The following is a 27,976-nucleotide window of genomic DNA, read 5'->3' on the forward strand; positions in this document are numbered from 1 at the left end:
TTTGACCATACTTGGCCACAATTATCACTGGGGTATCTGGTTTAAAAAATATGTCCGCTGCCTGGCCAACCAACCAAGATGGCCGCCATGGCTAAAAATAGAACTTAGGGTTAAAATGTAGATTTTGGCTTATATCTCTGAAACCAAAGCATTTTAGAGCAAATCTGACATCGTTAAATATTGTTTATCAGGTCAAAATCTATCTGCCCTGAAATTTTCAGATTAATCGGACAACCCGTTGTTGGGTTGCTGCCCCTGAATTGGTAATTTTAAGGAATTTTTGCCGTTTTTGGTTATTATCTTGAATATTATTAAAGATAGAGATAAACTGTATACAGCAATAATGTTCAGTAAAGTAAGATCTACAAAAAAAACCACATGACCAAAATGGTCAGATGACCCGTTAACGAGTTAGTGCCCTTTAAAGTCATTTAGAGAAAATCTGACACAGTTTAAATTGTTAATCAGGTCAAGATCTATCTGCCCTGAAATTGTCAGATGAATCGAACAACCTAGCCTGGGGTCCTGGCTAATCTTGTCAGTATAGCCAGGCGTGTATCAATGTCCTGCCTGTTAATGATTGGCTACTAATTTTGTCGCGCAGTGTTTGTTTTACATCTGTATCCAATCAATTTTAGTTTATCATCAATTAGCAAAAATTAGACTGTTTTTATTTTTCTTTATGAATTGGTGTACAGTGTTATCATATCTAATTATTAGTATGATGATAATTAGTAAGCAGAAAAGGGTTAATTCTCATCAGCAGAAACCTGGTGAGAAATTTAAAAGTTTAAGATTTCACATGACCAAGGTGTGAATTGGCTTTCACTTTTACGACCTAATTTACACATCAAAATGTATGCAAATATTTATTAAGCCTCACTTTAGATTCAGAGTCAACTGGCACTGAATCGATCACATGGTATTTGCTCCCCACCTGGCCCTTGCGATGCGAAGTTAGAATGGGCTGGGATGCCAGGCTATCGAACAACCCTTTGTTGGGTTGCTGCCCCTGAATTGGTAGTTTTAAGAAAATTTTGCCGTTTTTGGTTATGATCTTGAATATTATTATAGATAGAGATAAACTGTAAACAGCAATAATGTTCAGCAAAGAAAAATCTACAAATGAGTCAACTTAAAAAAATTCGTCAGTTGACCCTTTAAGGAGTTATTGCCCTTTAAAGACATTTTTTGTCAATTTTTCGTAAATTTTTGTAATTCTTTTACAAAAATCTTCTCCTCTGAAACTACTGGGAAAATTTACCCAAACTTGTCCAAAATCATCATTAGGGTATCAAGTTTAAAAAATGTTTCCGATGACCCCGCTGGCGAACCAAGATGGCCGACATGGCTTAAAAAAGTACATAGGGTAAATTGCGATTTTGGGCTAAAATATCAGAAACCAAAGCATTTAGAGCAAATCTAACAGGAAAAATGTGTTTGTTAGGTCAAGGTCTATCAACCCTGAAATTTTCAGACCAATCAGACAACCTGTTGTTGGGTTGCTGCCCCTGAATTGGTAATTTTAAGAAAAAATTTGCAGCTTTCGGTTATTTTCTTGAATATTATTATATATAGCGATAAACTGTAAACAGCAATAATGTACAGCAAAGTAAAACCTACAAATAAGTCAACATAATCAAAATGGTCAATTGACCTCTTTAGGAGTTTTTGCCTTTTATAGTCAATTTTTAACAATTTTCATAAATTTTGTAAATTTTGTAAATTTTTACAAAAGATTTTAACTACTAGGATAGATTCATAGGTTCATTTGATAGAGATAATTGTAAGCAGCAAGAATGTTTAGTAAGGTAAGATCTACAAACACATCACCTTCACCAAAACACAATTTTGTCATGAATCCATCTGTGTCCTTAGTTTATGATATGAGCATAGACCAAGGTGAGCGACACAGGCTCTTTAGAGCCTCTAGTTTCTTTTTTTAAATGATACAAACTGTTCTGATTCTACGAAATTAATTGTACAGCTCTTTCAATTCAAAACGTTTGACTTAATCTCTCGATTTATCTTGAACGAATACATAAACAATGTTCAGATTATGTCTATATGTTTCAGCTGAAAGAGAAACTCGCGGCAAAATACGGAACAGATGCTTGCGTCGATTCTCCCCGCAGTGAACATGAAGACGAAGAGGAAAGTCAAGAAGACGATGAGAGTAGGTAAGCTACAATTTACTTCTTTGTATTATTAGTTTATATCTACACAGCATGACGTATTATTATGTTTTGGTCCGTCCGTCCACCCATCCACCCATCACACTTACATTTATAAATATTTTTCAGTTAAAGTAATTGTATCGGAGAGATTATGCTTGATCTTAAAAACATTGAATGTGCTTCCGTCATTTCTTGTTTTCGTGTTATTAGATAGGGTGTATTATTGTATTGTTTAGAACAATAAATGTAGCTTTCATCCTTCATTTTTTTCTTTAGATCGCAATGTTATCTTTATGAGACGTTCAGCACAATAGATATTCCCTCTCATAAAGTTACAACGAAAAAGAAAAAGAAATACAAAAAGGAGCAATCTCCAGTTGAAAAAAACATCCAGAAAGCAATAAAACAGTCTTCTGAACTGCAGAAACAAGTGCAGGCTAAACTGGCAAGTCACGCGGACATGACACCCGAAAGGCAGAACTAGGGCCATTGGATGGTCAGCATTCTTCCAGGTATTGAAGACAGATTGTGGGGCAGGTATGCTATGCTTTTGTGTGTTTATCATTTGTTAGTTTATTAGTGTGTACTATACATGGCCGAGTACGGTATATAAAATAGTGTATCATCGAACTCCGTAAATAGGTACCAGACAGAGGGTCTATATTGATTTTTTTTAGAAAGAAAAACATAACTTCTCGGTGCAGTGCAATAATTTTTGGACGAACTGTTGTAGCTTTAAAAAAATGTACCCCATACAAAACTGTTCAAAACCATGTGTCCGATGAAACAATATGGTAATGACATTATTTTTTATACCCCGCCACATGTAGTCGCAAGGCATTGTGAGTTACCCTTCGAAAAAAGTTTGGTTGACTGTCCGTTCGTCTGCTTATTGCCCTTCTGTCTTCTCGTCCGTCTGTCCACTCGTCCATCTGTCGGTTTCCAAGTGATCATTTGAGAATGAATCAATAATTTTTATTGAAACTTTGCTCAATTGTTGAGTACTATGTAACGTACAGATTTTAAAAGTTTAATGTTAAGCTTTATCAAAAAAATTATTTTTGAGTGAAGCCGTTTTGAAATAAAATTTAGAACTTATCGAGAGATTTTCATGAAATTTTGCACAATTATAATATGTGTTTAGATTGGTGTTCATCCAGTATGAATTGTTTTCAAGTATTTTCCTCCAAGTTTTCACAAAAGAATTAGGGGTATAAACAATACACATTATAGCTACATTTTACACTTTTACTCTGATATCATATTGATTGTATTGTCATTGATGAATTGTCATGTTTTGGAATTTTTGTCAGATTTTGAAATCCTCTGGTTTTATCCATTTGAATGCCTTAAAAATATTTGCCCATGGACCCCCATTTTGCTTGATGTATGATTATAACCCATTTGTGAAAGTCTTATAAAATCTTATTTATTTTTTAATAGTTTTTGAGAAAGTTTAACTGGTCAATGATAAAGCTATGAAAAATCAAGAGAGAACTTTTCCCCGCCAAAATTCCAATGGCTAATATCTCGAAAACAAGCACATTGACCCCCATGTTTTTCCGAAATCAATCATCTATCAATATATACTAGTGTTATGGAAAACTTTGAAACTGGGCAGCGAACTTCCTTAAATGAATTTATATCAAATTTTATCGATACTTTTGCTTTCAGGTTTAAAAGAGAGATTATGGATCTATTGGACAGATTTCAAAATGAAAGTAAGGAATTACGCAGCCGTGATAAACAACCGTTACGTCTTCAACAGCTGCAGGTATATTATTGACATAGTATTTACTAGTACCAGTATTGTGATAAGACTGTAAGGGGTGAACATGTTTCGAAATACACGACATTTATTTAGTTCACCTTCATGTTTATGGATGCTTCGTGTTGTAATTACTTTCTGGTAATTTTTTGAAATTGCCATCCGTCCGGTCATAAATATATATATATATATATATATATATAAAATGACTGAATAAATAGTCAACGATCAATCTTACAAGGCGATGGATCATGTAATATGATTCTGTACACTACAAAATATAATATATAACAAGTCAAAAAGGGTACAACATCACCATAAAATAACTATAAAATATACAAATATTAGATATTTCGGATAACAGATATCCTTCTTCAATAATAGCACGATGTCAAATGAATCATGTCAATTCAAATTGAGACTCTATCAAAATCTTGATTTATACAATTTAAGCGAACGCTGGAACAATTTTAAAATTTCCAAACACACCGCAAAGACTACAGAAATATGCCAAAAAAAAAATAGTTATTTACGATGTGAAATGGCACAACTTTAGATTTCCAAAGGATGTGACAGTTGAGATGTAATAACTGCATTGAGGGCAGTCCTCAAACAAAAAAATCAAAATAATCAAAAGTGTCCTTACCGATCCAGGATGGTATAAATTAGACAACGGCAGGGCAATTACAACGGAAACTACATATTAAAGCCTTCCAAACGAATAGCAGTCTAATAGTGATTGAAAACATAAGTTTTGTATATTGAGCTTAAATAATTGAACGTGGCAACGTACTTATACATCATCCCGAATCAATGAAAACCTGTAATTTAAACGGTAATTTTAAAAATAATTTCGAACTGTAAAGCCAGTACTAAATCTGGCGTTGTTTAAAACAGGTGGTCACAGAAAAATGAGGGACTCGTTCTATGTTTTTTCATTTATGCCCTCTGGGGAGACTGTCCGTAACTTTCTTATCCAAAATCTTTCCCGAGCGACTCTGTCGACCTTCGACCAACACTCGTTGTGGTCTATGATCGTGATGGTAAGGTTTTTGAGATCAGCTTGTGTGTGTCCAGGTGATCTCAAATGACGACTTACGGGTAGGTCGGGCTTGCAAGTGTAGTCACTTCGATGACCATTCATGCGTTTGTTAAATGGCTGCTCTGTCTCGCCAACATACTGCATGCCACATCGACACTGAAGGAGGTATACAACATTCTGGGTTTTGCAAGTTACATTGCAATATATAGTGTACTCGACTGGGTCTGTGTACACTATATATTGCAATGTAACTTGCAAAACCCAGAATGTTGTATACCTCCTTCAGTGTCGATGTGGCATGCAGTATGTTGGCGAGACAGAGCAGCCATTTAACAAACGCATGAATGGTCATCGAAGTGACTACACTTGCAAGCCCGACCTACCCGTAAGTCGTCATTTGAGATCACCTGGACACACACAAGCTGATCTCAAAAACCTTACCATCACGATCATAGACCACAACGAGTGTTGGTCGAAGGTCGACAGAGTCGCTCGGGAAAGATTTTGGATAAGAAAGTTACGGACAGTCTCCCCAGAGGGCATAAATGAAAAAACATAGAACGAGTCCCTCATTTTTCTGTGACCACCTGTTTTAAACAACGCCAGATTTAGTACTGGCTTTACAGTTCGAAATTATTTTTAAAATTACCGTTTAAATTACAGGTTTTCATTGATTCGGGATGATGTATAAGTACGTTGCCACGTTCAATTATTTAAGCTCAATATACAAAACTTATGTTTTCAATCACTATTAGACTGCTATTCGTTTGGAAGGCTTTAATATGTAGTTTCCGTTGTAATTGCCCTGCCGTTGTCTAATTTATACCATCCTGGATCGGTAAGGACACTTTTGATTATTTTGATTTTTTTGTTTGAGGACTGCCCTCAATGCAGTTATTACATCTCAACTGTCACATCCTTTGGAAATCTAAAGTTGTGCCATTTCACATCGTAAATAACTATTTTTTTTTTGGCATATTTCTGTAGTCTTTGCGGTGTGTTTGGAAATTTTAAAATTGTTCCAGCGTTCGCTTAAATTGTATAAATCAAGATTTTGATAGAGTCTCAATTTGAATTGACATGATTCATTTGACATCGTGCTATTATTGAAGAAGGATATCTGTTATCCGAAATATCTAATATTTGTATATTTTATAGTTATTTTATGGTGATGTTGTACCCTTTTTGACTTGTTATATATATATATATATATATATACAACTCGTCTAAACATCAACCTAACAATGTTAGATCTGTAAATTTGCTTTCGCAAATTTTTGGTTCTTTCCTCGCCGGGATTCGAACCCATGCTACTGTGATATCGTGACACCAAATCGCCTGCACTGCAGCCGTCCCGCTAGACCACACGACCACCTGGGCTCTCAAAAAAAGAGCTTTCGGTGGCCATATGTTACCTTTCCACGTCAGTTTTAATCTAGCGGCGTACTACAGTACATGATATATAAGGCATGAAGATGTTATTGTTACAGATCAGCTAAATTATCTATAGTAAAGGATCCTACAAATTAATGTAAGATACAGTCACAGAAAATAATTATATTCATAAGTACGTCTGAGTCAGTGACAACCCTACAACAGATGTATCCATCGGATCGCCATCAATGATGGTGATACATGGCTGTGTACATAATGTATATACAACTCGTCTAAACATCAACCTAACAATGTTAGATCTGTAAATTTGCTTTCGCAAATTTTTGGTTCTTCCCTCGCCGGGATTCGAACCCATGCTACTGTGATATCGTGACACCAAATCGCCTGCACTGCAGCCGTCCCGCTAGACCACACGACCACCTGGGCTCTCAAAAAAAGAGCTTTCGGTGGCCATATGTTACCTTTCCACGTCAGTTTTAATCTAGCGGCGTACTACAGTACATGATATATAAGGCATGTAGATGTTATTGTTACAGATCAGCTAAATTATCTATAGTAAAGGATCCTACAAATTAATGTAAGATACAGTCACAGAAAATAATTATATTCATAAGTACGTCTGAGTCATATATATATATATATATATATATATATATATATAAATGTCTAAGAATATAACTAAAACACACTAATTGATACATTAAAAAGTTCTATTAGATGTTAAATAGAAATACGCAATATTTCGCTAAACAAACTAGCTTCATCAGGCGTGTGCATCTCTCAAGGTGAAATCGGATGCATGACAGAAAATGTGTCATGCATCCGATTTCACCATGAGAGATGCACACGCCTGATGAAGCTAATTTGTTTAGCGAAATATTGCGTATTTCTATTTAACATCTAATAGAACTTTTTAATGTATCAATTAGTGTGTTTTAGTTATATTCTTAGACATTTATATAATTTTAATTCAATAACTGTATCAGTTTATTTTCACAAACTGATCTACGCTTAATTAGATTGAATGTTGATTGTTGCTATTTTTAGACATTATATGAAATAGTTACAGAATTTAAGTTATTGTTTCATTTATGTTCATTGCATACAAATTCTACATGTGTTTTAACAGAAAATGATTTCTACTGTACAAATCACACTGTGTAGCATTGACTGAGGAACTGGGGTTAATTGATCCTAGAGAAATCAGCATTACCGAACGGGACAACAGTACCCCGTACAGTTATTGTAATCTTCCTTGAAACTCCGATCATAACCCGGATCCTGATACCTAATTCCTACGTCGATGATACTCAGTTGATCAAACTTGTTTATATTGTTATGTATTTTTTAGAAATTCACTGGTCAACAATCTGCATTGGATGTTCCCATGGGCAGCTTCTGTAATCCGTCAAGTAATGTTGGTTACCTACCTGCCTGGTAGCACCAATACCAGCTACCTAGTCAGGAAGTTGCCATTCAGCAAAACCGGTTTCAAACTCAAGCAGACATTGAACCTATAAGAGCACATTCAGCTCCACCTGTTACATGCGCACAAGATATTACAACATCAAGCATTACCAGTGTAATAATGCAATCGGATTCAATGAACGTCGATTCACAATCATCATCATTACTTTTCTCATTATAAACTTATTCATAACAGGAACCGTAGAGCTGTTAAGTCATAGGAATGACATTAAAAGACGAAACAATTGTGTACGGTGATAATGCAGTTTCAGACAGTTTGTTTATTTCGAGTAATATGACAGGTATCTGTAAAATTAAAAGTATTTTTGTTTGAGTGATTGTTCCTTGTTTAAGTTCTTTTGTTTCCATTTTGATTGGTCTTTTTAGTATTAGTATTAGGGTTATGATAATGAAATTTTCAATTTATGAAAAAGGATTGAATTGATAAATTCAAAATTTTAATATGAAAGTATGCTGACCCATGTTTGTCATTGTTTTTAAAAGATCAGTTAACTGGTATTAATAAAAGAATTTCTTTAAGTTTAATAACATGTATCTACTGATAATATTTTTTGATACATTTCAAGTTTGATAAACAAAAGTACAAATCATACATTTGTCATTCAAATATACCATGATAAAACAGTTAAGAAAACCCTTTATTAAACCATTAATTCTTTCTTGCCACGGCACTTTTCCTTCAAGTGACGAATAATAATGTTTAAGATACAGTCTTTGTTGATTGGCTGCCTTGTTAGGATAGTTGCGGTCTTGCACATCATCAATGTCCTTCAGGTTTGTCTCGTCTCGCCAAACTCCAGGTAAAAGATGGTGGTTCTCGTCTTCTCTATCTAACAAAATGTTCTGATCACCTGGATATCTTATCCTCATTATATTGTGCAGACATACACAGGCCAAAAAAATGGATACGACATTGTTAGGCTCTTGCTTTAAAGTTGAAAGTTAGCATTGAATACGATTTGCAATTATCCCAAATGCGTTTTCAACAACTCTTCGTGATCGCGATAACCTGTAGTTTAAAAATCGTTCTTCAAAGGTCATTTTCCTCCTAGAAAAAGGTTTCATTAACCAACTTCTGAGGGCGAACGCGTCGTCACCAACGATGAAGTACGGAATGTCTTTGTCATCATTCGGAAGAAGCTCTGCTTTTGATATGTGCATATTCTCATCAATTATTTGACAATTCAAGTCTGACTGGTTCCGAATGTGTGTATCAGAGCAAGCGCCTAGTGCGCCAACATTAACCCATCTGAATTTATAATAAGCGTCTACCAAGCTCATTAGAACAACAGCATGGAATCCTTTATAATTATAGTATTTAGACCCACCACGAGCCGGACATTTGATAGCAACGTGTTTCCAATCTAGTGAACCTAGCACATGATGAAACTGCCACATATCACTAAAATCCTGCAAATTTGCTAGCCATTCAGCTTCTTCCGTAGGTGTGTTGATAACGTCTTCAGCATACTCGGAAATAATTGCTTCAGGTGTAATACCACCATTGATTTTCACCTATTGGTCTTACTTTGCATGAGTAAAGTGTAATCCTTTGCAGTGCTACAGTGAAAATTTCACACTACATTTCATTGCATATAAGAAAATAACCATCACCGGAAGTAAACAACCCAATTTTTACACTGTTATTTACTAGTTACCTGCTTTGGTAACTATGTAACTTTAACTTTCCAAAATATTTTATAAGACCATCAAATAAAAAAATAATGATGCTTTCAGACACCCAACATACATGTTTATGACTCGGAAAAATTTAAGTGCATCGAAATGTCTGTACCTGTTTAACAATATTCTCAATTGCAAAATATGTGTGTGCAACAATAGTCCATAATTTTTCACTTCCATTCGTTGTCTGTGCATCTTGCTGTTAGACAGACAAAATATTTTAGCAAATGGCGGGAAATATAGATACACGTGGTTTGATTATACGTAGAAGAAGGTAAACATGCGTAGTAATACGTATCGACACGTAGTAATGCCTAGAATAACGTAATGAAACGTAATAATGCGTACCATGAAGCGTAATATACCGTACAAAAACCTTATGCAACGTGGCAGATACGTACTGAAACGTAATAACACCTAGTATTTAAAATCAAATACGTTTTAGTACGTATCAGGTACGTATACGTTTCTAATACGCATTTCTACGTTCTTTCTTCGTTTTACCACTCTTTTGTACGTTCCTACTACGGTTTTACTTTTAGTCACGTTTGTATTGTGCAGACCAATACAAACGGCACCGATCACGTATCAAATCACGCATAACTACGTATATAGCCGTTTTAACTACGTATATAGCCGTTTTAAGCACTGATCGATACGATTCACTACTCATTTTGCCGTTTCGCTACGTTTTGAAAACGTTGCAAAACGGGATAGCCGAAACGTGACAGTGTGACTGTCACGTTTCAAGAGCTACATTTTTCTACGTTTTGAAAGCGTAGCAAAACGGGAATATACGTAACGAAGCGTATTGAAACGTGTTGATCCTTTGTTCAAAATGGGACCTGCACCGTATGTTTGGAAAATTCAACAACAAACGTAGCGAAAATTGAAGCGAAGTAGAAACCTAGTAAATACGTATCAAAGCTTAGCGGAACGTATCAAAACGTGCTTAGTACGTATCGAGACGTATTGATGCCTGGTCGAAACGTGGGAAAACACGTACTGATACGTAGCAAAACGTGATCAAAACGTAGCACAAACCTAGTAAAACAAAGCTTTAAAAATACTTAGATAAAACATGCAATTTTAGACTTATTTTAGTGCTCTGTTTTATGTGTACTTTGTTGACTTTTGTACTTCATATTGTAATTGCAATTTACATGTGTTGATATTTTAAGAGATCTTATTAAATTATGAAATAAAATACTTATTTCGATCTCTGTAGCCATGGAGACTCAGGGCCCAGAGGTTCGAACCTTTGTACGAGGTTAACAGACAGTTTTTACAATTTAAAGTCGGAAATGTGTTTTGGAAATTAATTATTTCCGAGCCATAATATAGTGTTATTAACTGGCTGTTTCTGTATTGGCACTGGTATAGATTCAATGTTTGCTGTATTGGCCTCGAGACCCGTAGGGTCGAGGGCCAATACAGCTGACCGAGAATCTATACCAGTGCCAATACAGAAACAGCCAGTTCATAACACTTTTATTAAATAATCCAACGTTTTCAATACAGACTTGTTCTGAATGCTGTATTACATACATCAGATGTGAATATAGGGCCAATATTTCCAATACGGACTGGCAATGATGTGAATATAGGGCCAATATTTCCAATACGGACTGGCAATGAATCCTGAATTACATGCATAATTACACCTAATATAAGAATGCCAGAATTTTATTGGTTCAACCGTTGGTAGCCAGTGTATTTTTCGCATATTCTAACATTTTTTCCTCATTTCAAACCAAATTGCCTGTTTTTCACCACTGCCGGTGAACATGCCTCAAATACCATGGTATTTGCCATTTTGGATATTCCTTTTTTACCCTCCCGGGTATATTTCCGCCAATTTGTTTCGGATATGACGTTACATAAAAAAAGAGAGCTAACACGTATTAGTACATGCATAATTCCCGCGGTTCTATGATACTATCCACTTATTTATCCTCAAAATTATGCATAAACATGTTTATGAATTACAGCTTACAAGTAAAAGAAAAAAATTAACTTCACCTGTACAGAGAATTTTAGTCCTTAACTATTCGGTGTAATTAAACAGATATATCATGTTATGGAGTGGTATTTGCAAAAAATACGAGTCTTGGGACCGATTTCCATCGCCTTGCAGGCTCGGGAAATTTCACAGCCCCTTGACTGGTATTTTTCGCAAATACCACTCCATAACATGATTTATGATCTGTTCACAATGTATGTTTACAGTGCCAATGATTTTTTAAATACTGACTTGCTATGAATCCAGCTTACAGAGTTACATGTATGTCATTGATATGTGTCATAATGTGATCAGCGGCCAATATTTCAAAAGACAAATATGTATGAACTGTCAAATTTGTAAGATTCATATTCTTTCAATAAGAATAAAGGACTTACCATAAAGAAGATACAGAAATCATTTCATATCTGAACTCGTCACTGCTTTTCGCTTTTACATCATCATTCTTGTCAACATTGTCAGATGAAATTTCGGATTCCTCGTCCAAGTACTTAATAAAATGCTATTACAATTCATTTTATGTAGCAAATATAAAGTAACTGGGAAGAATAAATCAGACAGTTTAACTATTCTTACTCTGTCTTGGATCGTCTGCGTTTTGAATGTGATGATTGTTTAACGGAAATGCAACAGTGTCAATAATAGAAAGTCGTACTCGAAAAGGCTGTGAATTATTTCCGTTTCGAGACTGCAAGACGTTAAAAAACATTGCACATCATTTAACCTTTTTATTTTATGATTACACACATGTACCTCCAAAGTTATTTAAAGTAATGGCGTTGGAAAATTGAAACCGGAAGTAAACGTCCTGTATGAGCCCATGGGCCAATACAGCTTTTATCTGTATTGGCCCTGTTCTAAAAGCAACATGAGCTCTTGATTTATATCGACAGTGGAACGTTATCAGTATTGCACATGCCGATTTATCCGTATTAGGGCTGTTTTAATCGTATTATTTAATAAGATCAATTACGTTTGATTTAATATAACTGTCCGAATGCAGGTATTCCAATTTAACTTATAGAGATATTGAAGTCAAAGTCCGTGATCAGCATCAGAGTATACGTATTGTTCGAGTAGATTGTATATTTTTACACACGATAAAAAGGAGCTCATCGGTACAATGTAGAAAATACGTGTAGCTTTAGGTGCTGAGTTAACATTACGGACAATAGCAAATAAGATACTAAGATAATTAAAAAGGATATTTGATACCTCAAAAACATACTAAGGTCGAACTGTCTCCTGTTACAATATATTGGAATTTCAAACTATAATTTAGTATAGTTTGAACATTAAGGATACATTATATTCTCAATATCGTTGACATGTGGTTGTCAGTTCCGAATAGTATACCAATATTTGTATAAATGATCATGAAAAATTGCAAACTTACCTTAATATGTTGAAAAAGTATTTCGATCCCGAATGTTGTTTAAGCGTTTGTTCTTTTGATCTACGGTAAATTTTCAATGTCTATTATTTCGGTAACAAGGTCACATATGATATAAAGAACACACACATACAACAATACCGTAATATCAACCTAGCGACTGAGTAATTCTTTAAAACAACGCGTGTACACGGAGAAATTACAAAAAAGACGATTTTACCTGTTTTGAGCTCCGCCATGTTGGGATCACATCAGTTACGGTTATTAGTTTAACACCAGTGATTACAATAAATAAAGATTTGTGCATCAAAGGCTTCAAGTTTGAAAAGAAAGGCACGTTAGATTTATATTATGTTACACCCAATTAATATATAATGAAAGGTATTTTTCCAAAATCAACTTTTAATTACTACTCATAAGAAATTCTTTGTTTTATATGAATATTTATATTTTAAATTATTAACAGGATCTGGCCAGTTTGGATCTGTACAGACGGGATATTGTACTTTGAAGAGAGAAGGAAAAATTCCTGTCGCTGTTAGGAAAGTGAAAAGTGAAGACAAGTCTGCAGAGCAGGAGGTAATATATATATCTGAAATTCTTATATCAGATGGAGAATGAGTATCATTGGTTGATAATTTGTTTGAAGGTGTAAAATACCATCTTTGTTTATGGTATATAAAAAAAAACATTTTAGATTGGGAGAAATTTTTAAGAACTTCTATTCCTAAGTTAAAAAAATCAATTAACAATAAGCAAACAAGAAGAGGTTGATATCAGACTGGCCACACAGATCAAACAAAGCTAATTTGAACTCAGTTCTTGAATCAAGGTTGAAAGTTTGAGGTCAAGTCTGTATCTCAGATATTTTAAAGCAGTAGATCAACTATATTTTATTGAATGATTGTAAGTTAAGCATGTCCAACTGGGAGAGTTTATTTGACCTTGACCTCATTTTCATGATTTTTATGATCAATGTTATGTTTTCCTAGTAAGATCTCTTTCTCAAACAATCAGCAATTGATCAATTATGTTTGATGTAGGGAATGAATGTAAGTTGTAGATGTCTGTCTGGTAGGGTTAATAAACCTTGACTTCTTTTTCATAGAGCATTGATAATGTAATCTTCATGTAGTACCTGTAATAGAAAATGTTTATTTTACATTCTTTGAACATTATGATCAATAATGTAGGTGTGAAATTTCAGGTTTTTTCCTTTTATTGAAAACTCTAGTCTGTTATTCAAAGGAAGTGCAAACAATCCACAATTGATGGATCTACTCTAGGTAACATGTCTTACCGTAGACTGTTACCTTGTGAACAAGCTTGTTATAAATCTAGCTCAAGGTGTTTGTCAAGTAAAAAAACCGGATAAATTAACATGTCAGCGCCTTGAATATTCATTTAATTACGGCTGAACATTCAGCAGCCTTTATTCATCATCATTATTAATCTTCTCGCATAATTATTGTGTTTTTTTTTTTAAACTTTTTAATGAGTGGAAACTTACCTTTTCAGATATTAAATGAGGCTGATTTGATGAGAAATTTGACTCATCAAAGAATTGTCAGAATGATAGGTGAGTGAAAAATATAAGTAGTCCATAATTGAAATTAGAAATAAAAATTTGATGCTATGGTATGATGAGACTACTTTTGACCAGATACCAAATGATGTAAAAGTCAAAAACTATAAGTCACCCTAAGGCTGTAGACAATACGCAAAACCTTTATCACATAGCAAGTAATGGCAGATATGACAAATGTGAAACAATTCAAATAAGATAACTAACACCCTGAATTATGAAAAAAAAAACACACAAAAAATTGTATGTTATACAGCAACAAACAACAACCAAGTAAAATCTCTTGACTTGGGACAAGCACATACAAGACCAATGTATTGTAATCCAACTAATTTGTGCGAGTGATTTATTTTCATGACTTTCGCAAGTAGAAAAATTACACAAATAAAAATCATCACAAACATGTAAAAGTTGGAGTCTTTATTTAACTACATCTATTAAATTTGAAAATTGCAAAATTATATCGTCATGAAATAGGCTTGGAAGGACTTAACACGAAATAAAGTGTGTGTTCAAATGATTTTTTGATGTTGAATCTGTTAAATTTATATTATTGAAATAAGATTAAGTATGTTGATTATTTTAGGTCTATGTAGAGCAGATTGTATAATGTTAGTGTTAGAATTATGTCCCTGTGGACCTTTAAATTCATTTTTAGCTAAGCACAAGTAAGTACCAATTTTCATTGATTGAGGAAAAAATGTATTTTTAGGGTTTTGCTCAAATCTGCATACAGAAAAAATTAAATTATTGTGTTTCATTTTCAAATAGATTTGAAGATATACTTTTAGAAAATCTTTAAGCTTTTGTTCCAATTCTTTCCATAGGAGACGGCCTGATTAAGAAACAATCAGATTGAAGGTGGAGCTGTTTTTGGAATGTCTCATACTCTTCACTGCCAATAATATTAACCCTTACCATGCTGTGACCGTCATATGATGGGCGTACTAAAAAAACTGTTATTTGCTCCAATGGCGTTCCATACTTTTAGAAGTCAACTTTATGATACTTATTTTAAAAGTTATGCATGTTCCGTCCACCTGAGGCTATCCATATTCACATTTCTCATATATAAGTAGCATTTTGAGTACAAATACGGACTTGGAAAATTGAAATGGCTAAAACTCGTTTTTAAAAGGGGTGGGCTTCACATCTGTATCTTACACAGGAAGTTCAGAGGCATACAACTTGCAAAAACAGTGCAAACCCACAGACATATAACTACTGATCGTTATTATTATTGAAATACGCATAGGGAACAACTACTTCCGGTTTTGGGCAGGGCTTCCAAAATTTCCTGACGACAGCCGGACATTTTACAAAGAAATATTTTTGATGGTCAATGATCAGCTGGATTCTTAAATGTAACTTGAAGGATGCATAAGCTATATGTGTCTAAGTAATTAGAAGTGTTATATGCAATAAATTATTTATAACTGTTTTGTTGTCTTTATTCTTAAAATGAATAAAATATTTTCCTCGTTTTTGTGTCATTTTTCTGTGTATCGGGAACCAGCATTGCATAAGTCAGCTTCAGTACCTGACTTTTCTCATGTTTTTGTTTTTGTTTAAATAATCTATCTTCTCTCTGTGGGTACTTTAGTTACACTTGTTAATTAAGGCCATATTATTTAAAACTGTTGATGACAACTGACTTTATTATTGTAGTACAGCTTGATACACGTGATACTTTTCTTTTTTGTGTATTGATTACCTGACCACGTGACCTTTACAACTTGCGGTATTTATAGATAACATTGAAGAGGCCCAATGAAGGATCTTGTTTTAAACCGTGTACAATCTACTGAACAGTGATAAACTTTTTTTTGTTGTACAATTTTCGAACCGGATTTAGAAAATCAAGAATAAATAAAAACATACTCTGTTGATTAATAATTTAATGAATAACAACATGATATATTATGTAAGCATATAACAACAATAATAGCACAATGTTGACAAACACAAGCAATAAATATTACAATGAGTTCATTGAAAAGAAGCACAGATCATAGCACAAGATTACACTTAGTCCAATTTAAGATCTAATATTCATCAGCTTGCTGAATGCATTGTTCTGATACACATGGCGGTTACGAACGGATTGCCATTTGCGGATTGCAGGAACAGGGTCAAAGTCTTCAACATCTACACCTACTAAGCTTATTCTAAGTTGATCTAAAGCATCAATACCCAGACTACACCTTAGCTTTGTCTTAATAATGTTCTGCCTTGAAAAACCCCTTTCGCATTCGACACTTGAAACCGGCAAAATACGTGAAATTTCCATTAGAAAAATTGCATTAGGGAACTGGTCTTTTCTAGAAATAATGGCGGTTAACAGATCGGCAAACGAAAGTCACTTATAATTGTTGAAGATCAAATACTTAAGTATACCCCATTCTAGTTGTAGTTCTTCTTGGTTGATTGAGTTATAATGGTCCCCGAGACACTCTAACTGTTGCTCACCGTAGCGAGGAAGGTCGGCAACACTACTCGGAAAGTTCGACGGTTCAAACACAGAGAATGCTTCGAAAATTTTGTTGTCTGGAAATCGGAGCTTTTCTTGGTGTTTTTAATATATATTTCAATTAATTTTCCCCTTTGTAGTACCCCAGTATTTAACACGATGTACAGTGTCAAATAAAATTTATATATCTGATATCATACTTATTCATTTAAAAATATACTTATTTAAATTATCACTTTTAAATATCAGGAACTTTTGTTAAACTGAATGCTAATTTAAAATAATATCTATAAAGCGTCATTAAATATGATGTTGTTCAGTACACGCTTACATATTTGACCTCGTTACCTGATCACCTTTGTGTACCTTGTTATGCATCATTAGTTCTTTTGATAAAGAGACAAGCTAAGGACACCTCGTCAAAGGTACCAAACCTGTAATCAGTGAATGATTTATGGCTTCAATATAACTTATTGAAGGGATAATTGTTTGACAGCTTGTTGTTATTTAAATAAAAGAAAACATGTTTTTTCTACTTTTTATTGATGTACACAAGCTAAAGACCAAGCCGTACATTTATGTTCCCAGAGAATTAGACTAACTGAGACACTTCAAAGAATCTTAAATATGCTGCATCTGTTGTAATAAACCCAATTATGACCGAAATATCTTTGTGAAATAGTATGCCCAAGCGGACATGTCCAAAACCCAAACGGACATTTTTTTAAATGATCGAAAGTTGTTCAAAATTGAAATGACCGTTTTATGAAAAATGTCTTGAAAAAAATAATTCTATTAGACCGTTTGAGGCTGAGAGCAGCCGGTCTTTTTATAAAAGTTCCGGTCATGTCCGGAATATATGACCGTTTTGGAAGCCTTGGTTTTGGGTCCATTTGAAGTCAAAAATCGGCAAAAATCATGAAATTCAGTATTTTGGGTCCAAATGACCTTCTGTAGACTGCTGAACCAAGATCAGATTCCCTCCGACCTAACAACTGTTGGGGTCAATTCGTTAACTAGAGTCCACTCTACATGCAGGTTACAGCTGGATACCTTTACCAGCATCCCTGGGTCTTCTGGGTCAGGAGAAAGGACGAAAAATCAGCAAAATAGACTCTTTTTGCACCTGATGACCCACTTTGGTGCAAATTACTAATATGGGAGCTTTTAACACTTTTATATTGATAAGGTAGTATACTTCATTTGAGTATTTGAAATAAAACTCATTGAACAAATGAGATAATTGTAACACTTGTAGAAACATAGAAATCATCACAATTAAAACATTTTCCTGTTTGTTGTTTATCTTACAGGGATATTATTTGATGTCTGTTCTTAATAAATTGATTATCTTTACAGAGAACTGAAGCAGTCAACAGTTGTTCAGTTAATGTGGCAGGTAGCTCAAGGAATGGCTTATCTTCATTCTAAAAATTATGTACATAGAGACTTAGCTGCCAGAAATGTATTATTAGTGTCCGAAAATTCTGCTAAAATAAGTGACTTTGGTATGTCTAAAGCACTCAACATTGGAAATGATTATTACAAGGTAGGTATGAAATGATAATGAAGGTGGAAAGGAGGAAGGGGTTATTGATATATAACTAAGAAGCTGTGATTGCAAATGAGAATAATATCCACCAAAGACCAAATGAGCAACCTTATGGCCTTCAATAATGAGAAATCCATAACATGTAGTAAGCAAGAAAGGCCCCTATATGAAAATGGACAGAATGATTTATTTATGAAAAAAAAAATCTAAATTCGAAAACATAAACTAAGGACAACCACTGAATAACAGCCTTCTGACTTGGGACAGGCACATAAAGAATGTGGCAGGGTTAAAATTATTTACAAGCCATATCCTTTCAAAACCTAGAACAGTGGTACAACAGCGCAACTTCAATAAAAAGTTTTAGACATCAGTTGAAGACAGCTTGACATTATGCATAGAAACTAACTTACAAAGAGACTAAACACGAAAGACCTACTCACTGTTAATAAAAGCTAGTTCAAGGCCAATAACTAAGAAATATCAAATTAAGGAATTTTAATGAGGTATTGTGATCAAAATGATTGTAGACTGCATAAATTCAGTCATAGGAAGCTTAGGAAACTTATTGTAGAGTTCAGAAATTAAGCCCTCTTATCCTGCCGTTTAAGTTTATTTTTTGAAAGTTTTGACTATTTTTAAGGGAAAATTTACGCTTCATTTTTTTATGTAGATTTTTTATTGAAAAATGTATGGACAATTGTCTATTATTTCTTTAAGATTGAAATTTCTTGTCTTATTTCCTACCAATTTAACTGATATCTTATCTTAAACAGGCCCAAGAAGCTGGTAAATGGCCATTAAAGTGGTATGCTCCAGAATGTGTATACTATTGGAAGTTTGATGCAAAATCTGATGTATGGAGTTATGGCGTAACACTGTGGGAGGCAACTTCATATGGTGAAAAACCTTACAGGGTAGGTGGTAATGTAATATTAAAATATAGCATTTGATATTATTAGCTGATTTTCAACAAAGTCAAACTAGGCTTATAGTATATCAATGCTATCAAGCAGTTTGGCAGTAAAGGTTAGAGTCAAGGGCACTGTTGTTTTTTTTAAATTCAGCAGTTTATAGACTTAATTTCACACTCATATTTTGGGACCAATCATTTGTCATAAGTTGTCAGTGGACCCTTACATTATCCACACAAAAATATTTTGCTTCTGCAACAAATCTTTTAAGGATGTACTTAGGTGATATTAGATGAAATTAAATAAATCAATAGTTTGAAATTGTTACTATAGGTTAGAAGAGTATAAGTTAAGGATCAAAATAAGCTAAAAATATCGATAGGTCATGGAGCTCCTTTCCAGATATTTGATTCATAAAATATGGCGGGAAAAGGTTGACTCAAACTTTACCTTATATTTGCATTGGTATTATATGGGTCTCAAATCAAAAGAAAGAAAATCAAGACTCTGCTTAAACTTTATCAAATGACCTGTTATGAGCTATTAAGTCTTATATTCAAAGATAAGTAGGTGTTATGGGGCAAAAATATTTTACCTTGTATCATATGGGAAAACACCAAGGAGTCTGAATATCTGACACAAATTTCAAAACCTCACCTAAGTACATCCTTAAGATTGCAACTCTGCCTATGCCAAGATCATGTTTCTGTATTTACAAAATTCTATCATTCAGCAAGCCAAAAATGGTAAAATGATTTCCTCACATTTAATGTTATAAGTTTGTATCACATATTAAAAGATGTGTATATTACAAATGACAGTCTTAAACATGTTAAAGGAGGCAAATTGATATAGAATATCTGTTATCCCAATATAAACTTTTATGTTATCACAAGCTTGGATTTGTTTTAGTTTAATCATTTATGACTATTGAACAGTGGTGTACAGCTATTGTCTTTTTTCTTCTTCTAAATTTTGGTGCTATTGATTTTCACAGAAAATGAAAGGAAATGAGATCCTGAAGTTTTTGGTAGAAGACGAAAAAAGGTTACAGAAACCAGACTTTTGTGATGAGCAAGTTTATGAAATTATGTTGGAGTGTTGGCAATATGAGTAAGTAATTTCCAGTATAATTCCTAAGCAGGGAGGAAGTATTTGACAGCAGAAACAGTAGTAAAATAGTAAAATAGTAATCTTCTTCAATTCTTTCAAAAATTCATGCCTATTTTTTTTGATAAATGAATACTGTGGATTATTTTTTTTTCGTGGGTATCAATTTTTGTGGATTACGAAAACTTGCATATTCGTGGATATTTGATTTCATGGTTTTGATAATCTCTGTATATAAAGCCTTTTGAAAATCTGTTATTTGTTAAAAATTTGATTTGTAGTACACCTGTACCCATGAAACCCACGAAAAATTGGTATCCAAAGAATAATAATTAATCAACAGTAGTAGTCAAGAAGGAACTGTTATTTTTTTTTCAATTTCTAATATGGTTGATACATATTTTATAGTTCAAAGTGACAAATGAATCAGACATATGCTTACAGCTTAGTAACAAATAATAGTAATAATCTATTGTATTATTGTGTCACATATTGATTGACATACATATTACACAACAATATTTAAACATACATCGTCTTTAATTGACCAACTTACTAATTCAGTGTTTAAGAATCTAATGCATCCTGGGTAATATTTTCAAAAGTGTACACCAAAACGTAGTGATTGGTTGAAAATGTCATATAAAAAATGGAAATTCAACCAACTGGATTCCTAACATGTTACAAGTAGAAAGCTCAATTTAAAAAGTATTCTTTATGTTTTTGTAGTAAAAAAGATCGACCCACATTTGAAGAAATTGACCATAAGATGAAATATCAACAACAGAGACTGCTGAGTTTAAATAAGTGATTTTTTTTTATTAGAAAATGAATAAGATCATACCAGTATTGTTCCAATATTGTTAATTTTTAAAACTTTACATGGTAATATTTGTTTGTCTTTGTTATTGCAAATAGAATATATTTGTAAATGATTTGTAATGATTTGCCAGACTATACACGCCTTACTGACATTGACTACAAGTTTTGTTATTTTAGATATAATTGTTATTAGTATGTGCAGGGAGAACTTGGATGATTTATCTTGACATGCATATAATATCAGAAAGGATATATATGTTTTGATATAAAATCTGTACAAAATATTTTAAAAAATGTCAGTTTACACCTTCATTTCAGAATAAAATTAGTTTATTGTCTCGACAATGTTAGATTGGGGGAGGGGGCATTTTAAATGGCTGGGATCACTCTAATTTTGTTATAAAATCAAGATAAAACAGAATTGATTGTTTCTAGAATTTTCAAACTTATCTCTCTTCAAGACTTATCAAAGAGAAGTTTTGTGCAATTTAAAATAAAAAGATCTTGCATGCATTGTCTCATCAACAATTTATTTTTTTACGTTTAAATTTTTATTTGATGAAATTGTAGAAATGAAAAGTTTACATTGTTTACATTGAAAACCTGTTGTGGAAAATTATTTACTGTTTTTTTTTCAGTTTTGGATGTTATCCATCAATAAAACCTCTAGGAGCTAGGTTAGATATTCAAATTGCAAAAATGAACATTAATAAAATGTATTACTAAGGTATATGCATATAAAAGTTCTAGCAAACTGTCAAAATATTCACTAGGTGAGTGGTACCAGCACTAGTGGGCCACTTGTTTCAATGATCATGTGGTTTTAACATTGAAGAAAAATTTCAGCATTTGAACTGTTTTAGTATATAATTAGGACACTTTTGTTTTTTTATGTGTGTAATTATACTTTTTCTTAAGATATCTCATAGTGTCCTCATTCCTGGTGCTACAAAAGCAGTCATTTCATGACATATTCATATTTCATTTACATGTTGGCTTGTGGATATGATATTTCATCATCATTGTGCATAATTATATATGAATGGTTCATATGTTTCAAGTGTTAATGTAAAGGAAACAAAACCTGTCATCAGAATCAGCTGTTTTTTTTCCTGGCCATTTAAGTTAAGTGTCCCATTGAATAAATACAATAGCTTTTGTTTTCTGTGGTGTTCTCCTTTAAAAACCAATCGTTCATTAATTAATTCTGCTTTAAAACACATAATTCAATTTTCCAAAATTTAGAGTTAGGTAAACATCAACAGATACTGGGGAAATTTTTTATTTTTTTCAAAATAACAATTTAAAAGAACTTTTTGTATACAAACTGTAATTGAGAATTTTGTATGATAGTTATTTTTATAATGAATTTCACAATCTTTTATATTTGTGAAATATGAGTTTCGAACAACTTTTTATTTTGCATAAAACATATGTTTTCTTCAATCATTAGATCATCTATAGTTATTCATAAGTAGAATTATATTAGTTGAAATGTTCATTTTTTATCAAATGTTTAGAAAAAGACATGGGAACAATAGTTGCAAAAAAAATCAACATTAGGATAATAAAGAATCATAGATTTGATTTGCTGCTATTAAAGGCTTCATATCATTTGTTTTAAACACGCAATGGGGCTTATTCTAATCATTTTGGGATCCTGGCTTTATTTAGAATTTTGCTAGAGTTTTATTATTCAAGAAATCACATTTGCTTATTAATTTGTTGGTGTGTACAAAAAATTTCCCAAATAAAATTTGATGTACTTTACATTCTATTTTATTTAAAAAAAATATTTATTGACTTATTTTGCCTGTTTTGTTTGATACAACAATTGTGATATGAATAAACATTCCACATACTTTTACAATAGATTTTTACAGTAGGAAAAAGCTAGACAACCCTTTTTGATAGAAATCTTCCAATGTACATAAACATACAGTAAGAAATTAAATTTTGAAATGAAGCAAGAAAAAATGTGTGAAAGTGAGTGATTTATTTCTTTATCATGATACTGCTATTATTTTTTAAATGTCTGTAGGCATTGAATGGACACCAAGTCTAAATGAAATACAATCTAAAAGAGCTTTTTAAAATTGACAAAAATCAGACATGGTAAAAATGGCTCGATTTATGATATTCCTCGTATTATCTTTTAACCTATTGTTACTAGTATTTTTACTTGTCCCACCAAATTATTTGTGAATTATTTACTTATTTATATTTTGTAGTCAGGTTTTTTTTTCCTGTAAATATTTATATGTGTATATCTTGAAAAATTCTATATGAACAAATGTTTGCTAATCATTACTAATACAGTTCTCAATGAGAATAAAGTGTTCAGCTGTACATATAATATTACACTAAATCTTAATTTATATAAAAAAAACTCTGGTAGTAAACATTATTATATCTACAACTTGATTTATGTGGATAACATTTAATTTAATTGCTATATTTTTTTTATTTAATTCACCATACTTTTTACCTGTATGTCATTAACCTGAGCAGTGGCAGATCCAGAATTTTTCATAAGTGGAGGCCCACTGACTGCCTAAGAGGGGGCCTGCTCCAGTCATGCATCAGTGATTTCCTATATAATCAACCAAATTTTTCCCAGAAAAAGGGGGGGGGGGTGCTGGGCCCAATCTATCTCTGCTGAGTTCATAGGAATTATTTTGGGCATCAAATTTTTAAACAGGATGACACAATTTGAGCAAGAGTTACTTCCCTTTTGTTGCAATGTTTTTTTTTAACATTTAAATGATTTTTGGTTTATATTTGGTTCATAACAACAATCTAGTAAGGATCTCTGTATATAACTCATATCGCATGTTTCAACTTGGTTTTTCAAATTAGAAAATCAACAACGCATCACTCCAAAATGGAAGTCCAGGGAAACAACTCATTCTAAACTTTTCTATAGGAAAAACAGGAAACCAAACTTCCAAATCTGCCTTGTCAATCTACTGAAGTATCAGACATTTTATAGTTTATACACAAAACCCTGTGTTGTTGAATAGCTAGTGTTTTTGAAAATAGAGCAATACATTTTATTATGTATTTACAAGTTAACCAACCATTTTTTGTTATGTTTTTCAGAGTTTTGATGTTACTATGTATTTTACTCATAATAAATGAATTTCTAACTACAATTGTACTACTTTTTGTCTAGCCTGCAACTTTTGTTGCAGAAAGCTTGACATAGGGATAGTGATCCGGCTGCAGCGTGGGCGTTAGCAAACTTCTTATGGTGACTTGAATAACACCGGTATCACTCAGATTACAATTCTACCTTGACAGGTAACTTTGTATTTAGCCTATGAAATACTTATTTAGCCTTGAGAATTGAAAGGTCAGTTTATCACAATAGAAGTTTACCTATAAGGGTCAGAATGGGGTTTACAGAATAGAGAATACATGTAATAGCAACAAAAAATATACAATAAAAAAATAAAAAATAAATAACAAAATAAAGAATAGAGAATAATTTAATAAGGTGTAAAAGTCTAAAGAAAAACTGTGCATAATAAAAAGGTAACTTAGGTAATTGTCATGCAATACTATTAATATAATCATGATCAATGTATAGAAATGATAAATAATCTTGTAACAGAAAGACTAAATAATAAAATCATTTTCAAGAGAATATTACAGTCTAATAAGAGGTTTTTTTAAGGCTAGTAAGAGAAAAATGCCCTAAAAATTTAAAGATACAAATATTAAAAAACCCATGCAGGTCCTTATGTCATTTACATTGTCAAAATATAGGGCACATCTAGTCAAACTGGTTTTAAACTAGACATCATGATCTAGTCAAACTGGTTTGGTATAACTGATTGTTTCTTGCCCTAGATGTCTACATTGTTAACATGCAAAACAGTGACTTGAGATTTCAACTAATATTAGTATAATAAATTAAAATTTGGAATTTTATAGTCTGGTTGATGATGTTTTTTTGGGGGTCCAAGATGTTTTCTTCATTCTTGTTCACATTATGATTATTTTAACCTTCAATGCACATTTAAAGATAGAAAAAAATCAGGTTTAATTTAAAATATTTTGCAACTAAATAATATTCTGTATAAACAAGACAGTGTAATAGATAACCTGCAAGCATAGTATATTTCTATAAAATCAAGCAGATATTTTTTTTTATATTTGAAAAAAAAAACTACCATGTAAAGAAATATGTAATTAAAAGGCCGAAAATAACCCAAAAAATTCAACATTAACAGAGTTTTAACAATTTTATCAAGATGCACAAAGTTTTCAGTATTGGTCAGAATATAGGGTTCTTTTGTACTTTAACAATATCACAATAACAATAAAGTGACCTTAATTTTGGACAAGGTAAATGGCATAAAGCCAAATTTATATACTTCTATTGTATTAATGGGATAAACTGACATTTCAATTCTCAAGGCTAAATAAGTATTTTATAGGCTAAATACAAACTTACCTGTCAAGGTAGAATTATAATCTGAGTGATACTGGTGTTATTCAAGTCACCATAAAAGCTTTATATTTTAGAAAGTAAAAGACCTGGATGCTTCATACTTTGTATATAGATGCCTCATGTTACGAACTTTCCGTCAGTAACAGGTCCAATGTCCTTGACCTAATTTTCATGGTTCAGTGACTACTTTTTTTCATAATGTTAAATTCTATCTTATTATAAGTAGTTGGATAGCTTTATTTGGTATGTGTGTACCTTGCAAGCTTTATATTTAGGTCTATCAAAATAATATCAAGGATAAGTAAAGAAGGCGAGACATTTCAGCGTGTGCACTCTTGTTTAAAACTTATTAGAGGAAAGACATGTACTTGTCTGATCACTTAGCCTTATTTGTAAATTTGATCTATTGCCAGTGCTCATTGAACTAAACATACTTACTAATTCTTGTGAAACTACTGACATAAGTCTGGCATGACAAACCAGAAAATTGTCAAAACAAAAGCCAGTCTACAATAAAAAATCTTAACAACAGTACATGTACTAAGTTTAAATTTATTCCAAGCAAACTAGATCTACTTAGCTTATGCATGACATTTTAAAAATGCCTTTATTTAGCTGACTGTAAAAGTTTCATAACTGGAATGGTTGGAATTTTTTTTCATCAAACTATTTGTCATGTTTCCTAACTTCAACCATTATGCTCAGTTTCCAGTAAACCAATCAAAGCAAATTCAAGTTAAAGTACAATATGTAACTAATTAACTAAAATCTGATAAGGCCCTGTAACTCTGAAATGACAAACCAGAAAATAGACAAATTTAAAGGGAGCTTTCTTTTATCGAACCCAACAATAACATAACTTACTTACTTAGTGCCCATTACACCAATTGGCATAACATAGTTTTGCTTAAAACAATTCTGGCATACTTGGGTTATTGAGCAATATGTAAAAAATTGCCTAAGTAAAAAAGTTTAAAGTCCAGTAACTCAGGAACCACAAAGCCAAAAAAAAATAAAATTGAAAGGGAACTTTCTTATGTCAATTATTTGTTGTTTAAAACATGAGAATTAAATTTCTAAGGTGTGTATGCAGTTTCCCTAAAATAGAGTAATATCACCATTGTATTCCTCCAATATTCTGTTGGATTGGCAATGATAAAAAAAAGTGTGCGGAATTTACTTTTGTTTCAAAAAAGAGATACTTGGCATGAACAAGTTTACACCTGTCCAGTATATGTTTTGTAACAATTTCTCAGAATGTTTCATTGCATATAAGAAGTTACAACTTGGAAGTTAAAAATGCAATTCTTGCTTACATGCATTAGTAACTACTTCATCACATGTTTCAAAAATGTTCTATAAGGACACCCAATTAATCTTATTTCATCATGACCTTTGATGCAACTTATACTAGAATTTTGTGGTATAGCATCTTTTGTAATGATGTCAGTTTCTTAGTAACTTTAAACAGTACAACAATATTGGTCATGGGTCTATCTACAGGAAGTATATGTCTTCTGTTTATGTACTGTGGATTCATTAATATTATTTTTTGGATACCAATTTTCTTGTTTTCTGTGGGTACAGGTGAACCATGAATTCAAATGTTGAATTAATTACACATTTTCAACCGAAATTGTATGTAGAGAATCCCTCTAACATGTTTAACCCTGTCACATTATTTATGTATGTGCCTGTCCCAAGTCAGGAGCCTGTAATTCAGTGGTTGTCGTTTGTTAATGTGTTACATATTTGTTTTTCGTTCATTTTTAAAGGCAGTGCTTTAAGGCCTGACTTTTAAGTCATGAGGTTCATCTTTTTATACGCAATCCATGCTGGGGGTCTTTTGGCCAGAAATAGATCCGGAAATGTTCGAATTTCTCCTCTTCTTTTTATGGTATGATATGGTTTTTGTTTCTTTCATTTACATTGGGGACTAAAGAAACGACCAGTGTGTATTGTTCGTTTTATAGAACTTGTTATAAGTGTGTATTTTGCATTATAAGCAGTCAACCTGACTACAAACTATCATTATTTGTATATTCCGTGTGGAAAGAGGTCGGGTCAATTTCAAGTGTTATCTGACATCTAAAGA

At 32.7% G+C, this 27,976-nt stretch overlaps 1 protein-coding gene across 2 annotated transcripts in view; it reads left to right on the plus strand.

The window, feature by feature from the left end:
• Positions 1-15,139: 15,139 nt before the first annotated feature.
• LOC134687888 (tyrosine-protein kinase ZAP-70-like) overlaps positions 15,140-27,976 on the plus strand; it is a 56,730-nt gene continuing 43,893 nt past the window's right edge. The window contains exons 1-5 of one of the 2 annotated variants that reach the window (XM_063548349.1): positions 15,140-15,222; positions 18,384-18,573; positions 19,353-19,493; positions 20,488-20,603; positions 21,330-23,192. In XM_063548349.1, the coding sequence (XP_063404419.1) occupies positions 15,164-15,222; positions 18,384-18,573; positions 19,353-19,493; positions 20,488-20,603; positions 21,330-21,411 (588 nt within the window). In that variant the 5' untranslated portion in view covers positions 15,140-15,163 and the 3' untranslated portion in view covers positions 21,412-23,192. Of the gene's footprint in view, positions 15,223-18,383; positions 18,574-19,352; positions 19,494-20,487; positions 20,604-21,329; positions 23,193-27,976 lie in introns of those variants that run through there. The other variant, XM_063548356.1, reaches the window with a different exon arrangement.

This window comes from Mytilus trossulus, chromosome 1 (assembly GCF_036588685.1).
Source record: "Mytilus trossulus isolate FHL-02 chromosome 1, PNRI_Mtr1.1.1.hap1, whole genome shotgun sequence".
NCBI classification, from domain to species: domain Eukaryota; kingdom Metazoa; phylum Mollusca; class Bivalvia; order Mytilida; family Mytilidae; genus Mytilus; species Mytilus trossulus.